Source organism: Gobius niger (assembly GCF_951799975.1).
Source record: "Gobius niger genome assembly, chromosome: 24".
NCBI classification, from domain to species: Eukaryota; Metazoa; Chordata; class Actinopteri; order Gobiiformes; family Gobiidae; genus Gobius; species Gobius niger.
The window spans coordinates 16,708,609-16,732,075 of NC_136875.1; the positions used below are offsets into that span (position 1 = coordinate 16,708,609).

At 50.5% G+C, this 23,467-nt stretch overlaps 1 protein-coding gene across 1 annotated transcript; it reads left to right on the forward strand.

Annotated features, from left to right (window-relative positions):
• Positions 1-200: 200 nt before the first annotated feature.
• LOC306982533 (TBC1 domain family member 2A-like) lies at positions 201-22,311 on the forward strand (the record flags this gene model as incomplete). Its single annotated transcript, XM_079582494.1, has 17 exons — positions 201-228; positions 1,536-2,643; positions 2,851-3,046; positions 4,494-4,605; positions 4,827-4,941; positions 5,039-5,208; positions 5,296-5,441; positions 5,831-6,088; positions 8,650-8,865; positions 11,236-11,384; positions 11,780-11,885; positions 13,097-13,288; positions 14,947-15,146; positions 16,478-16,598; positions 16,773-16,958; positions 21,912-22,033; positions 22,098-22,311. The coding sequence occupies 17 exons, from the start codon at positions 201-203 to the stop codon at positions 22,309-22,311; spliced, it is 3,639 nt and encodes a 1,212-aa protein (XP_079438620.1).
• Between the last annotated feature and the right edge of the window lie 1,156 nt (positions 22,312-23,467).

Sequence of the window (23,467 nt, forward strand, 5' to 3'; positions counted from 1 at the left end):
GGAAGTCGTGGAGCTTCTGCTTTAGACAGAACTTCAGACTCTGCTGAGAACTGTAAAACTAAAGAATGCAGTAAATAAATGAAGAATGAGATGAGAATTCTAGTTAAGCTCTTATTATTTCTTTCAGGTGTTTTTTATCACACAATTGATGCTTTTAAAGGTTAAAAAAATAATCCATGTGTATTATCTGATGTAGAGTCATGTCTGTCCCAGTTCCTCTGAGTCGTGGTGGGTCATGGTGGACCGTGACAGATGTGGACCATGACAGATGTGGACCGTGACAGATGTGGACCGTGACAGATGTGGACCGTGACAGATGTGGACAGGACTGTGGTACTTTTACTTTGGAGAAAATAGTTACTATAGTAACTGTTGAAGAAATGAACCTCACAAGCTTCTTCTGTAACATCTGTCCACATCAGTCCTGCTGCACCACGACTCAGAGGAACTGGGACACACATGACCTACAGCAGATACACATGACCTGGGTTTGTTTTTGTTTTATGAGAGTCATTAATAATTATCAATATATTAGTTATATAAAGTATTTTTAACACATATTATGAATACTTGAATTTCTATCTTTTATTGTTACACCAACAGAATCTCCATGACTTCCTTCTTCACTGCTCAGTCTGTGACTGAAGAGCAATGAGGCCTCAGCGTTTTTGCAGAAAATAGAGCTCACTATTTAGCGTCATGTTATTGTGACTCACAGTGTCTGACCTACAGTGTAGCTCTGCAGCCAATCAGATCACAGAGACTCACAGTGGGCGGGGCTCAAATGTGACCAAACGCCAAGATTTAAGATCTGAGAACAAAAATAATATTTCAGCGCTTTAACAGGTTAAGGTATACTTTATATATAAATACAGTGGATTGGATTGTGTTGTTTAACTGTGCTGTGTGTGTTGGATTGTGTTGTGTGTTCCTTTGTGCGAGTTTGTGTCACTTGTTTTCTTTAGGCCTGTATGTGACACTTGTTTCGGGCATATTTTGGTTAGTTCGCTTCAGTTAACTTGTAAATGTGTGTCTATTGTTTGGTTATAAATTAAACTCCATCTCACAGGTTGTTTTTTGTTCCTTCCCCTTAACCCGCTGAGCCGGGCTGTAACGCTGGGTTAGACCTGCAGAAGGCGACGCCTCTGTTGTTTTTCAATAGTTTAGTCCTGGTGTTGTTGTAAAGCACTTCATGAATAACCTGTGATGGGTTAATGGACAGTTGTGGCTCAGTTCCAGCCTGTGTCCGGTTCGTTTTAAGATTTCCTTATTTCAGCAGAAGCTCCGTGACTCACATTTACAGAAGGATTTCCTCTTTGTGAATGAATCACCGAGTCCGAGGCCTTTTAGGACCAACTGTAACAGAGTTTCTTCACAGACGCACCAGTTTAGCTTCATCTGAGCTCATCTCCATTATTCTCACTTTATACTTGAGTCAAAACATTTCAATGTAACTTCTTACTAAACCATAATGTGCTCCTGGAAACTCAAAGTGTGAAAGTGTTTGACCTTCTCTTTGTTCTGCTCTTTTCCAGCGCCTGAAGATGATCCACGTCTGACTCTTCACTTCAGGAAAGCCTTTAGTATGAGTTCTTCTGCTTCTGAACCAGGACCGAGGAACCAGGAAACCCCGGGCAGAGCTTCTCCAAACCCGGCGGAGAAAGAACCGCGCCCGGCGGGAGAGAAACGCACGGTTTTCAGATTAAACCTGACCCGAGAGAAAGACTCAGAGAAGGAGCCACAGGAGCAGGATTTACCCTCTGAGGGACTCCAGAACGCTGCTCCTGACTGTGACCCTCATGGAAACGTCGAGCAGCTCGATCTAAAGGTGGAAAATGTCGGTTCAGAAATCGTCAAACCAGCTGCGAAACCTCGAAAGTCGTCTGTGAAAGCTGCTGCTGATGTGCTGGAGAGGAGGATGGAGCGAGACTGTGTTCCAGAAGCTGCACAGGAAACGAGAACAGAGACAGAAACGGCTCACATGGACAAACTGGCGTCGAGAGAAAAGACCCAGGACTTTGCCAGATCCACAGTTCCTGATCTTCAGCCTGGAGGTGTTTCTCAGTCCTCCTTACATCACGCAGAGCGGCCGGTGTTGACCACGATCCTGGAAACAGAGAATCACGAAGCTCACGGAGATCCGGGTAAAGCCGCCGCAGACGGTTCAGGAGCCGGTTCTTCTGACAAGACCAGCTCTGAAAATGAATTTACGTCGGGGAATATCGTCTTTGGATCTACAGCTGTCGATCATCTCTGCTCAGACGTGGCTAATGCACTGGCCACGCCCTCATTAGGAGCAGACACGCCTCCTTTAGTAGCAGTGGCCACGCCTCCTCGAGAGGAAGTTGGTGAAAACGTCGAGGAAACGGCTTCTGTCAATCATGAACTAATCCTGTACATGAATGACGTCATAAACCCCGCCCCTGCTTTTAAAAACACGCCCACTCCTCTCCAGACCACTCCCACTCCTCTCCAGACCACTCCCACTCCTCTCCAGACCACTCCCACTCCTCTCCAGCCCACGCCCACTCCTCTCCAGCCCACGCCCACTCCTCTCCAGACCACGCCCACTCCTCTCCAGACCACGCCCCTCTCTCTCCAGACCACTCCCACTCCTCCCCAGCCCACTCCCACTCCTCCCCAGCCCACTCCCACTCCTCTCCAGACCACTCCCACTCCTCTCCAGACCACTCCCCTCTCTCTCCAGACCACGCCCCTCTCTCTCCAGCCCCCGCCCCTCTCTCCCCAGCCCACGCCCTCTCCTCCCCAGCCCACGCCCCTCTCTCTCCAGCCCCCGCCCCTCTCTCTCCAGCCCCCGCCTCCCCGTCTCCGCGGTTACCTGATGAAAAGGGGCGGGGCTCTGAAGGCGTGGAAGCAGCGCTGGTTCGTGTTCGCGGAGGAGAGGAACTCCGTGGTTTACTTCCGGACCCCGCGGGACCTGACGCCTCTGGGACAGGTGTGTCTGAGCCACGCCTCCTTCACCTGCGAGGAGGCGGAGCCTGGAGTCTTCTACCTGCACACGCCGGAGCGGACGGTCACGCTCAAGGTACGTCTGGCATGAAACATTCTTTTAATCATCGATTAATCGTCCTGGGAAATGATCATGTTATTTCATCAACATTATTCTGGGGACTTTATTCTGTTTTGAATCAAACCTGCTCAGCATTAACCGTTTGGTTCTGATGATACTGTCATGGTTCTGATGATACTGTCATGGTTCTGATGATACTGTCATGGTTCTGATGATACTGTCATGGTTCTGATGATGCTGTCATGGTTCTGATGACACTGTCATGGTTCTGATGATACTGTCATGGTTCTGATGATACTGTCATGGTTCTGATGATACTGTCATGGTTCTGATGATACTGTCACGGTTCTGATGATACTGTCACGGTTCTGATGATACTGTCACGGTTCTGATGATACTGTCATGGTTCTGATGACACTGTCATGGTTCTGATGATACTGTCATGGTTCTGATGACACTGTCATGGTTCTGATGACACTGTCATGGTTCTGATGATACTGTCATGGTTCTGATGATACTGTCATGGTTCTGATGATACTGTCATGGTTCTGATGATTCTGTCATGGTTCTGATGATACTGTCGGACACATCACTGCACACGTTAGACGAGCCTCTGTGTGAGGACGAGGCCACGAGGGGTCGAAATGCTCAGGCAGACTCGACAAATACAGCTCTTACCAGACATTTACTTTGCAAGACCAACAGAACTTCTCAGGGACCCACATGTCACTTACAAAATGGCCGCCAGTGACGAGGTCAGGTTTTATACTTCCCCCTAACGGGAAAGGACCTCCCACCGGAAAGTACCATTAGCTCAGTGGGTAAGTTCCACATGAAAGTTCAGCAGGAAAGTTATTAACATTTTACATAAAAGGAAATGATATTTGTTCAAATCAAAAACAAAGACAAAAACAAATCAAAAATCAAACATCAAACACAAAAGAAACACAAAGCAAAGTTAAACCGGTTTCCTCCGGCCACATGGTCCAGCCGAAGATTTTAAAATGGCCGACAAAGACCACGCCCCTTCTTTCCTCACCAGGTGGTTCAGGTAAATGTCTGAGTAAGTTTTAAATGGACAATGTGATATAATTATTAACTTATACATGAATCTGAGGGTTATTGTTGACTGGTGTTTATGCAAATGAGACAAACAAAGCAAAGTAACCAAAATACATAAAGGGACAAACCCACTTTGTCACACTCTATGTTCTTTTGTTTGTTTGTTTTAAATAACCTGCTGTTCACACGGCTGTCAGAGCGTTTCTCAAACACGTCTGTCCTGAGTAACGTTCTCAGGCTGATCACGTGTATTTGGACAGTGGCTAAAGCAGCTGATTAGCTCTGATAAACTGAACTGGCCGGTGTGTTTCTCACTCACGTGGGGTTAGAGTCAGGGTTGGGGTGTAGGTGTTTTTTGGGGTTAGAGTCAGGGCTTCATAAAGAAACTGTTTTGTTTCAGGCTCAGAACGAGGAGCTGAAGTTCCACTGGCTCCAACAGCTGCAGCTGCGACGCTGGATCCACCAGCCTCAGGCCCAGCGGCCTCAGTCTGAGACCCAGGAAACTGACACAGGTACTACTGACTACTAGTACTACTAATACTACTAGTACTACTACTACTGCTACTGCTACTGCTGCCAGTGCTTCTGATGCTGCTGCTGATCTTTGTTTATTAAGACCACATTAGCTTTTGCCTTGACACTGCAGAGTCTTTTGCTCAGTGTTCACATGATTTGAACCTCTGATCCACCTCGCTGTACAGTCTTCACCTGCAGTTCTCCTCTCGTCCTGCAGGGGCAGAGCTGTTTCCTCAGCTCCAGTGTGTGGAGGAAGTGAACACAGAAGAAGAAACCACAGGTCAACCTCTTATACTTCAGCTGAGTCTGAAGCACCCGTTCATCGAGCTGCAGTGAGTGAAGCACAGTTTACACCCTCACACCATTCAGCTGGTCCTCACTACTAACACCCGGTCTAACCCTGGTCTAACACCTGATCGTCTCCGACAGGAACTCTGTGCAGAGTCTGAGGCGCCGTTCGTCCAATGACTGCCGCCAAAGCGTGTTCTACTTACCGAATCTGCCCCCGACCCCGCCCACTGCCCCGCCCACCGCCCCGCCCACCGCCAATCAGGAAACAGAACGAGACTTAAGATCCGCCCACAGGAAGTCCAGTCCAGGTGAGTCCTTGAAGGTGGAAATGACGAGAAGTTCAGAATGTTTTTCATATTGTGTAACTAACTAATCCTCATAAACCCCGCCCACAGCCATACTGACCCTGCCCCTCGCGCCTCAGACCACACCCCCTGCAGGTCACGTGACGATGAGGAGGAGGAGCCGGTCGTTCCTGAGGAGAAGCACCTCCACCTGGAGCGAGAGGAACCGCCTTCAGCAGGAGCTCCAGGACCAGAAGGTACGAAGCCAGAGCAGTGAGCCCCATAGCCTTAGAGTTTACAGTTTTATAGCTTTTTTTGATCTAAACTCTGTGTTATTTGTTTTTATGTTTAATCTTGCACGTCTCACTGAGAAAATCCTAGTTTAAAAACAATGGCAGTTAAAACTATTCTGATTCTATTATACCTTTGGATCCGAGTTTTGTACCTGAGGAGGGACTGGCTGGTCCTGGGATGGAGAGTGTTTGGAAACCGCAGGGAGCCTGAGTGAATGTTGTGAGCCAGCGAGGGGCTGATGGCGCTTCCGTCAGTCTGCCCCAGGGCAGCTACAGCAGTCATTTACCACCACTGAGTCTGGAGTGAAGGAGTAATAACGACAGCTCTAAACTGCTCGCTCTGGTCTGCTCAGGAGTTGGTGCTGGTTCTGCAGAAGGCCCTGGAGCTGTGTCAGTCTGAGAGACGCTCACAGGCTGTGCTGAACCAGGACCCGGACCTGGAGGACCAGAGCCGGTCCACAGAGGTCCTGGAGGATCAGAGGAGGCGTCTGGAGCAGACCCAGGCCGAGGTGGAGGAGCTGAAGACCAGCCTGACCCAGAGAGACCAGACCATCCTGGAGATGAAGAAGGAGGTGCGGGAGCTGAGTGAGAAGAACCAGGTCAAACAGCAGGTGAGAAGAACCAGGTCAAACAGCAGGTGAGAAGAACCAGGTCAAACAGGTGAGAAGAACCAGGTCAAACAGGTGAGAAGAACCAGGTCAAACAGGTGAGAAGAACCAGGTCAAACAACAGGTGAGAAGAACCAGGTCAAACAGCAGGTGAGAAGAACCAGGTCAAACAGGTGAGAAGAACCAGGTCAAACAACAGGTGAGAAGAACCAGGTCAAACAGCAGGTGAGAAGAACCAGGTCAAACAGCAGGTGAGAAGAACCAGGTCAAACAGGTGAGAAGAACCAGGTCAAACAGCAGGTGAGAAGAACCAGGTCAGAAAGGTGAGAAGAACCAGGTCAAACAACAGGTGAAAAGAACCAGGTCAAACAACAGGTGAGAAGAACCAGGTCAAACAGGTGAGAAGAACCAGGTCAAACAGGTGAGAAGAACCAGGTCAAACAGGTGAGAAAAACCAGGTCAAACAGGTGAGAAGAACCAGGTCAAACAGGTGAGAAGAACCAGGTCAAACAGGTGAGAAGGACCAGGTCAAACAGGTGAGAAAAACCAGGTCAAACAGGTGAGGAGAACCAGGTCAAACAGGTGAGAAAAACCAGGTCAAACAGGTGAGAAGAACCAGGTCAAACAGGTGAGAAGGACCAGGTCAAACAGGTGAGAAGAACCAGGTCAAACAACAGGTGAGAAGGACCAGGTCAAACAGCAGGTGAGAAGAACCAGGTCAAACAGGTGAGAAGAACCAGGTCAAACAGGTGAGAAAAACCAGGTCAAACAGGTGAGAAGAACCAGGTCAAACAGGTGAGAAGGACCAGGTCAAACAACAGGTGAGAAGAACCAGGTCAAACAACAGGTGAGAAGAACCAGGTCAAACAGGTGAGAAAAACCAGGTCAAACAGGTGAGAAGAACCAGGTCAAACAGGTGAGAAGGACCAGGTCAAACAGGTGAGAAGAACCAGGTCAAACAACAGGTGAGAAGGACCAGGTCAAACAGCAGGTGAGAAGGACCAGGTCAAACAGGTGAGAAGAACCAGGTCAAACAACAGGTGAGAAGGACCAGGTCAAACAGCAGGTGAGAAGAACCAGGTCAAACAGGTGAGAAGAACCAGGTCAAACAGGTGAGAAAAACCAGGTCAAACAGGTGAGAAGGACCAGGTCAAACAGGTGAGAAGAACCAGGTCAAACAGGTGAGAAGAACCAGGTCAAACAACAGGTGAGAAGAACCAGGTCAAACAGGTGAGAAGAACCAGGTCAAACAGGTGAGAAGAACCAGGTCAAACAACAGGTGAGAAGAACCAGGTCAAACAGGTGAGAAGGACCAGGTCAAACAGGTGAGAAGGACCAGGTCAAACAGGTGAGAAGGACCAGGTCAAACAGGTGAGAAGAACCAGGTCAAACAGGTGAGAAGAACCAGGTCAAACAGGTGAGAAGAACCAGGTCAAACAGGTGAGAAGAACCAGGTCAAACAACAGGTGAGAAGAACCAGGTCAAACAGGTGAGAAGAACCAGGTCAAACAGGTGAGAAGAACCAGGTCAAACAGCAGGTGAGAAGGACCAGGTCAAACAGGTGAGAAGGACCAGGTCAAACAGGTGAGAAGAACCAGGTCAAACAGGTGAGAAGGACCAGGTCAAACAGGTGAGAAGAACCAGGTCAAACAGGTGAGAAGAACCAGGTCAAACAACAGGTGAGAAGGACCAGGTCAAACAGGTGAGAAGAACCAGGTCAAACAGGTGAGAAGAACCAGGTCAAACAACAGGTGAGAAGGACCAGGTCAAACAGGTGAGAAGGACCAGGTCAAACAGGTGAGAAGAACCAGGTCAAACAGGTGAGAAGGACCAGGTCAAACAGGTGAGAAGGACCAGGTCAAACAGGTGAGAAGAACCAGGTCAAACAGGTGAGAAGAACCAGGTCAAACAGCAGGTGAGAAGGACCAGGTCAAACAGGTGAGAAGAACCAGGTCAAACAACAGGTGAGGAGAACCAGGTCAAACAACAGGTGAGAAGAACCAGGTCAAACAGGTGAGAAGAACCAGGTCAAACAGGTGAGAAGAACCAGGTCAAACAGGTGAAAAGAACCAGGCTAAACAACAGGTGAGAAGGACCAGGTCAAACAGGTGAGAAGAACCAGGTCAAACAGCAGGTGAGAAGAACCAGGTCAAACAGGTGAGAAGAACCAGGTCAAACAGGTGAGAAGGACCAGGTCAAACAGCAGGTGAGAAGAACCAGGTCAAACAGGTGAGAAGAACCAGGTCAAACAGCAGGTGAGAAGAACCAGGTCAAACAGGTGAGAAGAACCAGGTCAGACAGCAGGTGAGAAGAACCAGGTCAAACAGCAGGTGAGAAGAACCAGGTCAAACAACAGGTGAGAAGAACCAGGTCAAACAGCAGGTGAGAAGAACCAGGTCAAACAGGTGAGAAGAACCAGGTCAAACAACAGGTGAGAAGAACCAGGTCAAACAGCAGGTGAGAAGTCGCTCCATAAGACTCCACACTAGTTTAAACCTGGCTCTGAACATCATTTCGATTTCCTCGCTGAAAGTAAAGGATGTTTTATGTTCAAACTGTTGCAGGTGATCCAGAAACTGTCCTCCTCCATGTCCCAGTGGGCGGAGCAGTCTTCAGACGTGGACCAGGGCAGTGTCCAGAGCCTGGTCCAGCAGAACCTGAACCTCCAGGACGATCTGAGGGCCTTCAGGAAACAGAACCACTTCCTGAACTCGGAGATCCACCACCTGAGCGGCCTGTGGAGGACGAGCACGGAGAGCCAGAGGGTCCTGATGAGCAAGGTCTGTCCCGGGACGATACCGATACCGATACACGATACACCGATACACCGATACACCGATACACCGATACACCGATACACGATACACCGATACACGATACACCGATACACCGATACACCGATACACCGAGAGCCAGAGGGTCCTGATGAGCAAGGTCTGTCCCGGGACGATACGATACACCGATACACCGATACACGATACACGATACACGATACACGATACACGATACACGATACACCGATACACCGATACACCGATACAACGATACACCGATACAACGATACACCGATACACCGATACAACGATACACCGAGAGCCAGAGGGTCCTGATGAGCAAGGTCTGTCCCGGGACGATACGATACACCGATACACGATACACCGATACTCCGATACACCGATACACGATACACCGATACACCGATACACCGATACAGCGATACAACAATACACGATACACCGATACACCGATACACCGATACACCGATACACCGATACACCGAGAGCCAGAGGGTCCTGATGAGCAAGGTCTGTCCCGGGACGATACGATACACCGATACACCGATACACCGATACACCGATACACCGATACACCGATACAGCGATACAACAATACACGATACACCGATACACCGATACACCGATACACCGATACACCGATACACCGAGAGCCAGAGGGTCCTGATGAGCAAGGTCTGTCCCGGGACGATACACCGATACAACGATACACCGATACACCGATACACCGATACACGATACACCGATACACGATACACGATACACCGATACACGATACACCGATACACGACACACCGATACACCGAGAGCCAGAGGGTCCTGATGAGCAAGGTCTGTCCCGGGACGATACACCGATACACGATACACTGATACACCGATACACCGATACTAAAACATGTGTCGTCGTGAACCAGAAAACAGAACAACGTGTGGAAGATGACTCACAATATCGAGTTCATGAGCTTTGTTCATGTGGGACCATGTGGGAGTCAGCGGTTATTGCTGTTGCAGGTGTTGGCCCAGAGGGGGCAGTATCTGACTGTTGTTGTGTTACAGGTGTCGGTCCAGAGGGGGCAGTATCTGACTGTTGTTGTGTTGCAGGTGTCGGCCCAGAGGGGGCAGTATCTGACCGTTGTTGTGTTGCAGGTGTCGCCCAGAGGGGGCAGTATCTGACCGTTGTTGTGTTGCAGGTGTCGCCCAGAGGGGGCAGTATCTGACCGTTGTTGTGTTGCAGGTGTCGGCCAGAGGGGGCAGTATCTGACCGTTGTTGTGTTGCAGGTGTCGCCCAGAGGGGGCAGTATCTGACCGTTGTTGTGTTGCAGGTGTCGCCCAGAGGGGGCAGTATCTGACCGTTGCCTGTGTTGCAGGTGTCGGCCCAGAGGGGGCAGTATCTGACCGTTGTTGTGTTGCAGGTGTCGGCCAGAGGGGGCAGTATCTGACCGTTGTTGTGTTGCAGGTGTCGGCCCGGAGGGGGCAGTATCTGACCGTTGTTGTGTTGCAGGTGTCGGCCCAGAGGGGGCAGTATCTGACCGTTGTTGTGTTGCAGGTGTCGGCCAGAGGGGGCAGTATCTGACCGTTGTTGTGTTGCAGGTGTCGCCCAGAGGGGGCAGTATCTGACCGTTGTTGTGTTGCAGGTGTCGCCCAGAGGGGGCAGTATCTGACTGTTGTTGTGTTGCAGGTGTCGGCCCAGAGGGGGCAGTATCTGACCGTTGTTGTGTTGCAGGTGTCGGCCAGAGGGGGCAGTATCTGACCGTTGTTGTGTTGCAGGTGTCGGCCAGAGGGGGCAGTATCTACCCGTTGTTGTGTTGCAGGTGTCGGCCCAGAGGGGGCAGTATCTGACCGTTGCCTGTGTTGCAGGTGTCGGCCCAGAGGGGGCAGTATCTGACCGTTGTTGTATTACAGGTGTCGGCCCAGAGGGGGCAGTATCTGACTGTTGCCTGTGTTGCAGGTGTCGGCCCAGAGGGGGCAGTATCTGACCGTTGTTGTGTTGCAGGTGTCGGCCCAGAGGGGGCAGTATCTGACCGTTGTTGTGTTACAGGTGTCGGTCCAGAGGGGGCAGTATCTGACCGTTGTTGTGTTGCAGGTGTCGGCCCAGAGGGGGCAGTATCTGACCGTTGTTGTGTTACAGGTGTCGGTCCAGAGGGGGCAGTATCTGACCGTTGTTGTGTTACAGGTGTCGGTCCAGAGGGGGCAGTATCTGACCGTTGCCTGTGTTGCAGGTGTCGGCCCAGAGGGGGCAGTATCTGACCGTTGTTGTATTACAGGTGTCGGCCCAGAGGGGGCAGTATCTGACTGTTGCCTGTGTTGCAGGTGTCGGCCCAGAGGGGGCAGTATCTGACCGTTGTTGTGTTGCAGGTGTCGGCCCAGAGGGGGCAGTATCTGCGGGTCCTCAGGGAGCTGCAGGAGGTCAGCCTGAGGGACACGGCTCAAAGTGAGGACCTCAGGAACATCATCCAGGACGCCCTGAGTCTGGAGCAGAGTCAGCTGCAGAACCAGGGACAGAGGTCGGACTCAGACACATCTGTTTGTCTCCAGCTGCTTCTCATGTCGACTGAAACTAGACTCAAATTGAAGAGAATTATTTCACTACATTAAACTACATTTACAAATGTCATGGAGTCAAAGTAATTTGTTCTCGACACCACATTTACTAAAGTAAACAAGAGTACTTTAGTAAATGTACTTTGTCGCCTCTGCCCCTAAACCACAGGGACGTTTCCAGCTCCACTCTGTGAATATAAGATTTATTTATGATAAAAACACATCTTTTCTGTGTCTTATCCTGCGTTTAAGTGACTAATCCTGTAGTTTAAACCTTTACAAAAGTCACACGGCTCATGTTCGTCATAATAACAGAAAATACTTTGTCTCTGATTGTACATGTTTTGTTTTCCCTCAGGGACAGAGACCAGTACGGGTTCCAGCTCGTCCAGGACTTCGAGGTGGAGGACATTAAACTGTTGATCAAGATCCAGGCTCCAGATCTGAAGTCCACCCAAAGCCAGGTACAGCCTGACTGATCCTCAGAGCCAGGTACAGCCTGATCCTCAGAGCCAGGTACAGCCTGACTGATCCTCAGAGCCAGGTACAGCCTGACTGATCCTCAGAGCCAGGTACAGCCTGACTGATCCTCAGAGTCAGGTACAGCCTGACTGATCCTCAGAGCCAGGTACAGCCTGACTGATCCTCAGAGCCAGGTACAGCCTGACTGATCCTCAGAGTCAGGTACAGCCTGACTGATCCTCAGAGTCAGGTACAGCCTGACTGATCCTCAGAGTCAGGTACAGACTGATCCTCAGAGTCAGGTACAGCCTGACTGATCCTCAGAGCCAGGTACAGCCTGATCCTCAGAGTCAGGTACAGCCTGACTGATCCTCAGAGTCAGGTACAGCCTGACTGATCCTCAGAGTCAGGTAAAGACTGACTGATCCTCAGAGCCAGGTACAGCCTGATCCTCAGAGCCAGGTACAGCCTGACTGATCCTCAGAGTCAGGTACAGCCTGACTGATCCTCAGAGCCAGGTACAGCCTGACTGATCCTCAGAGCCAGGTACAGCCTGATCCTCAGAGCCAGGTACAGACTGACTGATCCTCAGAGCCAGGTACAGCCTGACTGATCCTCAGAGTCAGGTACAGCCTGACTGTAGAAAGTACTGAAATATTTGCAGTAGAAAGTACTGAAGTATTTGCAGTAGAAAGTACTGAAGTATTTGCAGTAGAAAGTACTGAAGTATTTGCAGTAGAAAGTACTGAAGTATTTGCAGTAGAAAGTACTGAAGTATTTGCAGTAGAAAGTACTGAAGTATTTGCAGTAGAAAGTACTGAAGTATCAGAGTATTCAGAGTATCCAGATACCTACATGGATCCCAGCTCTGACTCAGGTTCTGATGGACGTTTGATGTTTGTGTCGAGAGAATCAGATTTATCTAAAGAAATGAACTGTGCAGGACACCGTGGAGCGCCCCCTGGTGGCTCGATGTATTCAGAGTATCCCACATGTATCTCAGCTCTGACTCTCAGGTTCTGATGTGCAGGACACCGTGGAGCGCCCCCTGGTGGCTCGATGTATTCAGAGTATCCTACATGGATCCCAGCTCTGACTCTCAGGTTCTGATGTGCAGGACACCGTGGAGCGCCCCCTGGTGGCTCGATGTATTCAGAGTATTCAGAGTATCCTACATGGATCCCAGCTCTGACTCTCAGGTTCTGATGTGCAGGACACCGTGGAGCGCCCCCTGGTGGCTCGATGGGACCAGTTCATGTCCGGTTGCCGTGGCGAGTTAAGCCCCTCCCCCGAACTGAAGAGCCTGATCCGAACCGGCGTCCCGCCCCGCCTCAGGCCCCAAGTCTGGAACTGGATCATCCACACCAGGACTCAGCGGCAGCAGGACCCACTGCACTACCAACAGGTACTTTAGTACTACTGCAGTACTTTACTACTACTACAGTACTACTACAGTACTACTACTGCTACTACAGGACCCACTGCACTACCAACAGGTACTTCACTACTACTGCAGTACTACTACAGTACTACTACTGCTACTACTGCAGGACCCACTGCACTACCAACAGGTACTTTACTACTACTGCAGTACTACTACAGTACTACTGCTACTACTACAGGACCCACTGCACTACCAACAGGTACTTTACTACTACTGCAGTACTACTACAGTACTACTACTGCTACTACTACAGGACCCACTGCACTACCAACAGGTACTTTACTACTACTACAGTACTACTACAGTACTACTACTGCTACTACTGCTACTACAGGACCCACTGCACTACCAACAGGTACTTTACTACTACTACAGTACTACTACTGCTACTACAGTACTACTACTGCTACTACAGGACCCACTACACTACCAACAGGTACTTTACTACTACTACAGTACTACTACTGCTGCTACTGCTACTACAGGACCCACTGCACTACCAACAGGTACTTTACTACTACTGCAGTACTTTACTACTACTGCAGTACTACTACAGGACTACTACTGCAGTACTACTACAGGACTACTACTGCTGCTACAGTACTACTACTACTACTACAGGACCCACTGCACTACCAACAGGTACTTTACTACTACTGCAGTACTACTACAGTACTACTACAGCTACTACAGGACCCACTACACTACCAACAGGTACTTTACTACTACTGTAGTACTACTACAGTACTACTACTACTACTACAGTACTTTACTGCTACTACAGGACCCACTACACTACCAACAGGTACTTTACTACTACTACAGTACTACTACTGCTACTACAGGACCCACTACACTACCAACAGGTACTTTAGTACTACTGCAGTACTACTACAGTACTACTACAGTACTACTACTGCTATTACAGGACCCACTACACTACCAACAGGTACTTTACTACTACTACAGTACTACTACTGCTATTACAGGACCCACTACACTACCAACAGGTACTTTACTACTACTACAGTACTACTACAGTACTACTACTGCTATTACAGGACCCACTGCACTACCAACAGGTACTTTACTACTACTACAGTACTACTACAGTACTACTACAGTACTACTACTGCTACTACAGGACCCACTACACTACCAACAGGTACTTTACTACTACTACAGTACTACTACAGTACTACTACTGCGTTCCTCTCCGTGTGCCGATTAAAATGCATGTCTCCTCTTCTTTAACCGTGAGTAGAAGTATGAGCGTGTTTTCGTTACAGTTGTGTGAGCAGATGGAGTCCAGTCCTCAGTCCTCAGTCCTCGTCCCGGCTGCAGTAAAATGTTCCTCTCCGTGTTTTCGTTGCAGTTGTGTGAGCAGATGGAGTCCACTCCTCAGTCCTCAGTCCTCGTCCCGGCTGCAGTAAAACGTTCCTCTCCGTGTTTTCGTTACAGTTGTGTGAGCAGATGGAGTCCAGTCCTCAGTCCTCGTCCCAGTAAAACGTTCCTCTCCGTGTTTTCGTTGCAGTTGTGTGAGCAGATGGAGTCCAGTCCTCAGTCCTCAGTCCTCGTCCCAGCTGCAGTAAAACGTTCCCTCCGTGTTTTCGTTGCAGTTGTGTGAGCAGATGGAGTCCAGTCCTCAGTCCGGGTCCAGACCTTGGTCCAGACAGATCGACCTGGACCTGCCCCGGACTCTCTGCACCAATCAGCACTTCAGCTCGCCCTCAAGCCCCGCCCTCCAGCAGCTGCGCAGGATCCTATTGGCCTTCAGCTGGGAGAACCCGTCCATCGGCTACTGCCAGGGCCTGAACAGGTGGGTTTCAATTAGGGTCTGAACAGGTGGGTTTCCTTTAGGGTCTGAACAGGTGAACCCAGGCCTCTCTTAGACCCAGGCCTCTCTTAGACCAGACTCAGGCCTCTCTTAGACCAGACCCAGGCCTCTCTTAGACCAGACCCAGGCCTCTCTTAGACCAGACCCAGGCCTCTCTTAGACCAGACCCAGGCCTCTCTTAGACCAGACTCAGGCCCCTCTTAGACCAGACCCAGGCCTCTCTTAGACCAGACTCAGGCCTCTCTTAGACCAGACTCAGGCCTCTCTTAGACCAGACCCAGGCCTCTCTTAGACCAGACCCAGGCCTCTCTTAGACCAGACTCAGGCCTCTCTTAGACCAGACTCAGGCCTCTCTTAGACCAGACCCAGGCCTCTCTTAGACTCAGGCCCCTCTTAGACCAGACTCAGGCCTCTCTTAGACCAGACCCAGGCCTCTCTTAGACCAGACTCAGGCCTCTCTTAGACCAGACTCAGGCCTCTCTTAGACCAGACCCAGGCCTCTCTTAGACTCAGGCCCCTCTTAGACCAGACTCAGGCCTCTCTTAGACCAGACCCAGGCCTCTCTTAGACCAGACTCAGGCCTCTCTTAGACCAGACCCAGGCCTCTCTCAGACCAGACTCAGGCCTCTCTTAGACCAGACTCAGGCCTCTCTTAGACCAGACTCAGGCCTCTCTTAGACCAGACTCAGGCCTCTCTTAGACCAGACTCAGGCCTCTCTTAGACCAGACTCAGGCCTCTCTTAGACCAGACTCAGGCCTCTCTTAGACCAGACTCAGGCCTCTCTTAGACCAGACTCAGGCCTCTCTTAGACCAGACTCAGGCCTCTCTTAGACCAGACTCAGGCCTCTCTTAGACCCAGGCCTCTCTTAGACCAGACCCAGGCCTCTCTTTGACCAGACTCAGGCCTCTCTTAGACCAGACTCAGGCCTCTCTTAGACCAGACTCAGGCCTCTCTTAGACTCAGGCCTCTCTTAGACCAGACTCAGGCCTCTCTTAGACTCAGGCCTCTCTTAGACCAGACTCAGGCCTCTCTTAGACCAGACTCAGCCCTCTCTTAGACCAGACTCAGGCCCCTCTTAGACCAGACTCAGGCCTCTCTTAGACCAGACCCAGGCCTCTCTTAGACCAGACTCAGGCCTCTCTTAGACCAGACCCAGGCCTCTCTCAGACCAGACTCAGGCCTCTCTTAGACCAGACTCAGGCCTCTCTTAGACCAGACTCAGGCCTCTCTTAGACCAGACTCAGGCCTCTCTTAGACTCAGGCCTCTCTTAGACCTCCTCTCCTGACTGAGACCTCCTGTGGTTGCTGCAGGATCGCGGGGCTGCTCCTCCTGGTCCTGGGCTCAGAGGAGGACTCGTTCTGGGCTCTGAAGGCCGTGGTGGAGAACATCATGCCCCCAGAGTATTACAGCCCCAGCCTGGTCGGCTCACAGGTGAGACTGACTCTCTGACTCTGAGTGTTTACTGCTCAGCTTACAGCCTTTAGGCCAGAGTACGCCTTTTTTGAAAGCTAAGACCTACAAAACTCATCTAAGCTTCTTCCTTCTTTTTGTTGTCACGTTTTAGTCATTCTTGTTGCGTGTTTGTCACATCATTTTGGTTCCCAGGCCGACCAGCTGGTGCTGAAAGACTTCCTGGCGGAGAAGTTGCCCCGCCTCTCGTCTCACCTGGAGCGTGTGGGCGTGGACGTCTCCTCCTCCACCTTCACCTGGTTCCTGGTGGTGTTTGTGGAGGTGCTGCCCAGTCACATCTTACTGCCGCTGTGGGACGCCTTCCTGTACGAGGGCAGTAAGGTACGAACACACAACACTAACACATCCTGCTGTGGGACGCCCTCCTGTACGAGGACAGTAAGGTACGAACACTAACACATCCTGCTGTGGGACGCCTTCCTGTACGAGGGCAGTAAGGTACGAACACACAACACTAACACATCCTGCTGTGGGACGCCTTCCTGTACGAGGGCAGTAAGGTACAAACACACACTAACACATCCTGCTGTGGGACGCCTTCCTGTACGAGGGCAGTAAGGTACGAACACACAACACTAACACATCCTGCTGTGGGACGCCTTCCTGTACGAGGGCAGTAAGGTACGAACACAACACTAACACATCCTGCTGTGGGACGCCTTCCTGTACGAGGGCAGTAAGGTACAAACACAACACTAACACATCCTGCTGTGGGACGCCCTCCTGTACGAGGGCAGTAAGGTACGAACACAACACTAACACATCCTGCTGTGGGACGCCCTCCTGTACGAGGGCAGTAAGGTACGAACACACAACACTAACACATCCTGCTGTGGGACGCCTTCCTGTACGAGGGCAGTAAGGTACGAACACAACACTAACACATCCTGCTGTGGGACGCCTTCCTGTACGAGGACAGTAAGGTACGAACACAACACTAACACATCCTGCTGTGGGACGCCCTCCTGTACGAGGGCAGTAAGGTACGAACACAACACTAACACATCCTGCTGTGGGACGCCCTCCTGTACGAGGGCAGTAAGGTACGAACACAACACTAACACATCCTGCTGTGGGACGCCCTCCTGTACGAGGACAGTAAGGTACGAACACAACACTAACACATCCTGCTGTGGGACGCCCTCCTGTACGAGGGCAGTAAGGTACGAACACAACACTAACACATCCTGCTGTGGGACACCCTCCTGTACGAGGGCAGTAAGGTACGAACACAACACTAACACATCCTGCTGTGGGACGCCCTCCTGTACGAGGGCAGTAAGGTACGAACACAACACTAACACATCCTGCTGTGGGACGCCCTCCTGTACGAGGACAGTAAGGTACGAACACAACACTAACACATCCTGCTGTGGGACGCCTTCCTGTACGAGGGCAGTAAGGTACGAACACAACACTAACACATCCTGCTGTGGGACGCCCTCCTGTACGAGGGCAGTAAGGTACGAACACAACACTAACACATCCTGCTGTGGGACGCCCTCCTGTACGAGGACAGTAAGGTACGAACACAACACTAACACATCCTGCTGTGGGACGCCTTCCTGTACGAGGGCAGTAAGGTACAAACACACAACACTAACACATCCTGCTGTGGGACGCCTTCCTGTACGAGGGCAGTAAGGTACAAACACACACTAACACATCCTGCTGTGGGACGCCTTCCTGTACGAGGGCAGTAAGGTACGAACACACAACACTAACACATCCTGCTGTGGGACGCCTTCCTGTACGAGGGCAGTAAGGTACAAACACACACTAACACATCCTGCTGTGGGACGCCTTCCTGTACGAGGGCAGTAAGGTACGAACACACAACACTAACACATCCTGCTGTGGGACGCCTTCCTGTACGAGGGCAGTAAGGTACGAACACAACACTAACACATCCTGCTGTGGGACGCCTTCCTGTACGAGGGCAGTAAGGTACAAACACAACACTAACACATCCTGCTGTGGGACGCCCTCCTGTACGAGGGCAGTAAGGTACGAACACAACACTAACACATCCTGCTGTGGGACGCCCTCCTGTACGAGGGCAGTAAGGTACGAACACACTAACACATCCTGCTGTGGGACGCCCTCCTGTACGAGGGCAGTAAGGTACGAACACACTAACACATCCTGCTGTGGGACGCCCTCCTGTACGAGGGCAGTAAGGTACGAACACACAACACTAACACATCCTGCTGTGGGACGCCCTCCTGTACGAGGGCAGTAAGGTACAAACACACAACACTAACACATCCTGCTGTGGGACGCCTTCCTGTACGAGGGCAGTAAGGTACAAACACAACACTAACACATCCTGCTGTGGGACGCCCTCCTGTACGAGGGCAGTAAGGTACGAACACAACACTAACACATCCTGCTGTGGGACGCCCTCCTGTACGAGGGCAGTAAGGTACGAACACACAACACTAACACATCCTGCTGTGGGACGCCCTCCTGTACGAGGGCAGTAAGGTACAAACACACAACACTAACACATCCTGCTGTGGGACGCCCTCCTGTACGAGGGCAGTAAGGTACGAACACACAACACTAACACATCCTGCTGTGGGACGCCCTCCTGTACGAGGGCAGTAAGGTACGAACACACAACACTAACACATCCTGCTGTGGGACGCCCTCCTGTACGAGGGCAGTAAGGTACGAACACACAACACTAACACATCCTGCTGTGGGACGCCTTCCTGTACGAGGGCAGTAAGGTACGAACACAACACTAACACATCCTGCTGTGGGACGCCTTCCTGTACGAGGACAGTAAGGTACGAACACAACACTAACACATCCTGCTGTGGGACGCCCTCCTGTACGAGGGCAGTAAGGTACGAACACAACACTAACACATCCTGCTGTGGGACGCCCTCCTGTACGAGGGCAGTAAGGTACGAACACAACACTAACACATCCTGCTGTGGGACGCCCTCCTGTACGAGGACAGTAAGGTACGAACACAACACTAACACATCCTGCTGTGGGACGCCCTCCTGTACGAGGGCAGTAAGGTACGAACACAACACTAACACATCCTGCTGTGGGACGCCCTCCTGTACGAGGGCAGTAAGGTACGAACACAACACTAACACATCCTGCTGTGGGACGCCTTCCTGTACGAGGGCAGTAAGGTACAAACACACAACACTAACACATCCTGCTGTGGGACGCCCTCCTGTACGAGGGCAGTAAGGTACGAACACAACACTAACACATCCTGCTGTGGGACGCCTTCCTGTACGAGGACAGTAAGGTACAAACACAACACTAACACATCCTGCTGTGGGACGCCCTCCTGTACGAGGGCAGTAAGGTACGAACACAACACTAACACATCCTGCTGTGGGACGCCTTCCTGTACGAGGGCAGTAAGGTACGAACACGACACTAACACATCCTGCTGTGGGACGCCCTCCTGTACGAGGGCAGTAAGGTACGAACACAACACTAACACATCCTGCTGTGGGACGCCTTCCTGTACGAGGACAGTAAGGTACGAACACACAACACTAACACATCCTGCTGTGGGACGCCTTCCTGTACGAGGGCAGTAAGGTACGAACACAACACTAACACATCCTGCTGTGGGACGCCCTCCTGTACGAGGGCAGTAAGGTACGAACACGACACTAACACATCCTGCTGTGGGACGCCCTCCTGTACGAGGGCAGTAAGGTACGAACACAACACTAACACATCCTGCTGTGGGACGTTAGCATGCTACCAGTTAGCATTTAGCTTCAACAGCTCAGCTCTGACCTCTCCAAGAGAAAGCCCTGAACCACAAACATCTGGCCTTGGATACGACATGTGACAGAGGAGCTGAGCTGTTACTGTAGTATTTCTTCAGTTTCACAGATCGTGTTGAAGCTTGACAGTTGCTAACCAGTAGCATGCTAATGTCTTGAGCAGCTTAAACACTGACTCAGACTAAAAATCACAGAAAGGTTTTCTGTTTTCTCTTTGATGTGTTCCTTAAGTCTTCAGAGTGAAGCAGCTCTTTAGTAAATCCTGCTGTCGCTCCACAGACACAGATTTGGTTTCTTCACGTTTGTTTTGACTGTTTTCTTCATGAGCAGTGATTACAAAAAAACACTGTCTTAGTCGTCTTTCATTTTCATCCTGAGTAGAAATATTGATACAGACGCATCTCGTCATAGAAGGGGGCGTGGCTTCACCGAGGGGGAAAATAGAATCTTTAGAGAAACACAATTTTCCCTCTTTTTTTTCCATTTTCTGGGGGAATATGAACTTATTTATCACATAAATAAAGTCAAGTGTAAATCGGGCCCATATGGATATTTTCTCACAGCAGATTGTTCAGTAGAAGTGAAAAAAAACGGCAGTCGTAGCTAGCGCTAGCTAACCGTTAGCATTAGCACGATGCTAACATGTAGCATCATGTTAGCATTCTCCGTTATTCATGTATTTATGGGCTGTTGAACCACTTTGCTCCTCCCCATGTCTTTGTATCTTTATTTAGTAGAAACTATATTCATAATTCAGCATTTGTTAAAGTAGTTTCTGAATAATTAGAGAAAATTTACATTTTTTCAAAATTGTTTTCGCCCTTAACTGTTTTCATAAATGACCATATATGGGCGAGTCCAGAGATGCCGTCTGTATCTATTGTTACATGTTGTAATCCTGCATAATTCTACTTCGTGTATTTAAAATGGCCGCCGTAACAATGTGTGTCATGCGTAACTATGGTAACCGTCTTCATGCAGATTTCTAGTCTTCGTTTGTCGCTCATTTCTCTGTAATTCCTGAGGCCGAGTCACATGAAACAAAAACTGTCCCAAAGTTAAAGTCGTCTCTTCAGCTCAAATGATCTGAGGTCTGATTAATTCCTCATGAAGGCGTCAGAAAGTGGAGACGCTTCAGAAACACGAGTGATGCTGGTGTGAGAAACACGTGTGATGCTGGTGTGAGAAACACGTGTGATGCTGGTGTGAGAAACACGTGTGATGCTGGTGTGAGAAACACGTGTGATGCTGGTGTGAGAAACACGTGTGATGCTGGTGTGAGAAACACGTGTGATGCTGGTGTGAGAAACACGTGTGATGCTGGTGTGAGAAACACGTGTGATGCTGGTGTGAGAAACACGTGTGATGCTGGTGTGAGAAACACGTGTGATGCTGGTGTGAGAAACACGTGTGATGCTGGTGTGAGAAACACGTGTGATGCTGGTGTGAGAAACACGTGTGATGCTGGTGTGAGAAACACGTATGATGCTGGTGTGTGCAGGTGTTGTTCCGGTTCAGTCTGGCTCTGTTCAAACTGAAGGAGCCTGAGATCCTGCAGTTGTCCACCCCCCTGGAGCTGCACCAGTACTTCCGAGTCCTGACCAAGACCGTCCCGGACTACAGGTGAGTCCCGGGACTCCACACACCTGCGTCCCCCACAGCTCCGTGACCGTGTTGTTCTTCACAGGCGTCTGTCGTCGGTGGCGTTCGACGAGCTGAACCCGTTTTCCCGCCGCGCTGTGAGGAGTCGGCGTGCGCTTCACCTGGAGCGCCTGCAGAGGGAGCTGTGCGACCTGCGGAGGCAGCAGAGCGAGTTCATCTCACTGCGACGCAAGAGCGCAGAAGAAGAGAGCGCAGGAGGCGAGCAGGAGGAGGCGCGGGACAGCAGTGAGGAGGACTGACCAGGAGGAGGCGCGGGACAGCAGTGAGGAGGACTGACCAGGAGGAGGCGCGGGACAGCAGTGAGGAGGACTGACCAGGAGGAGGACTGACCAGGAGGAGGCGCGGGACAGCAGTGAGGAGGACTGACCAGGAGGAGGCGCTAAAGAGGACTGACCAGGAGGAGGACTGACCAGGAGGAGGCGCTAAAGAGGACTGACCAGGAGGAGGCGCTGGACAACAGTGAGGAGGACTGACCAGGAGGAGGACTGACCAGGAGGAGGCGCTAAAGAGGACTGACCAGGAGGAGGCGCTGGACGACAGTGAGGAGGACTGACCAGGAGGAGGCGCTGGACGACAGTGAGGAGGACTGACCAGGAGGAGGCGCTAAAGAGGACTGACCAGGAGGAGGCGCTGGACGACAGTGAGGAGGACTGACCAGGAGGAGGACTGACCAGGAGGAGGCGCTGGACGACAGTGAGGAGGACTGACCTGGAGGAGGCGCTAAAGAGGACGGACCAGGAGGAGGCGCGGGACAGCAGTGAGGAGGACTGACCAGGAGGAGGACTGACCAGGAGGAGGCGCTAAAGAGGATTGACCAGGAGGAGGCGCGGGACGACAGTGAGGAGGACTGACCAGGAGGAGGCGCTGGAGTGGTGGTAGAGACTCATGGACATGTTTTTGCTGCTGATAAACTGAATGTTTCTGAGGATCTTCTGCCGTCGGTTCATTTTAGATCAAACTTCTGACTTTTGTCTAAAACTGTTTGTTCTGCTCTGAAACGGGGACTGTTAAATAATCTAACGCTCTTTTTCAGGAGACTTTGTAGTTTTCTCTGTAAAATCAGTTTCAGATTTCCCGGCTATTTTATATTTATACTCTCTGTTTCTGATCATGTTTATATCATATATAATATAATATTTGCAGAAGAGGTTGAATAGGTTTGACTTCTCCCCCTCGCTGCATAAGTGCCTGTTGTTTTTGACACATATTTGCTTTGAATGAATGAATGAATGAATGTGGGGACCCTAAACCCTAAAGAAATGTATTTCTTTAGGCTGATATATATGTTTTTCTGTCTGGGACCAAAATTGTCCAACTGTAAAAATGAATAAAAGTCAATAGAGCGTCTGATGGACAAAGTCTCTGCCAAATAATGTAATATAATATACTATAGTA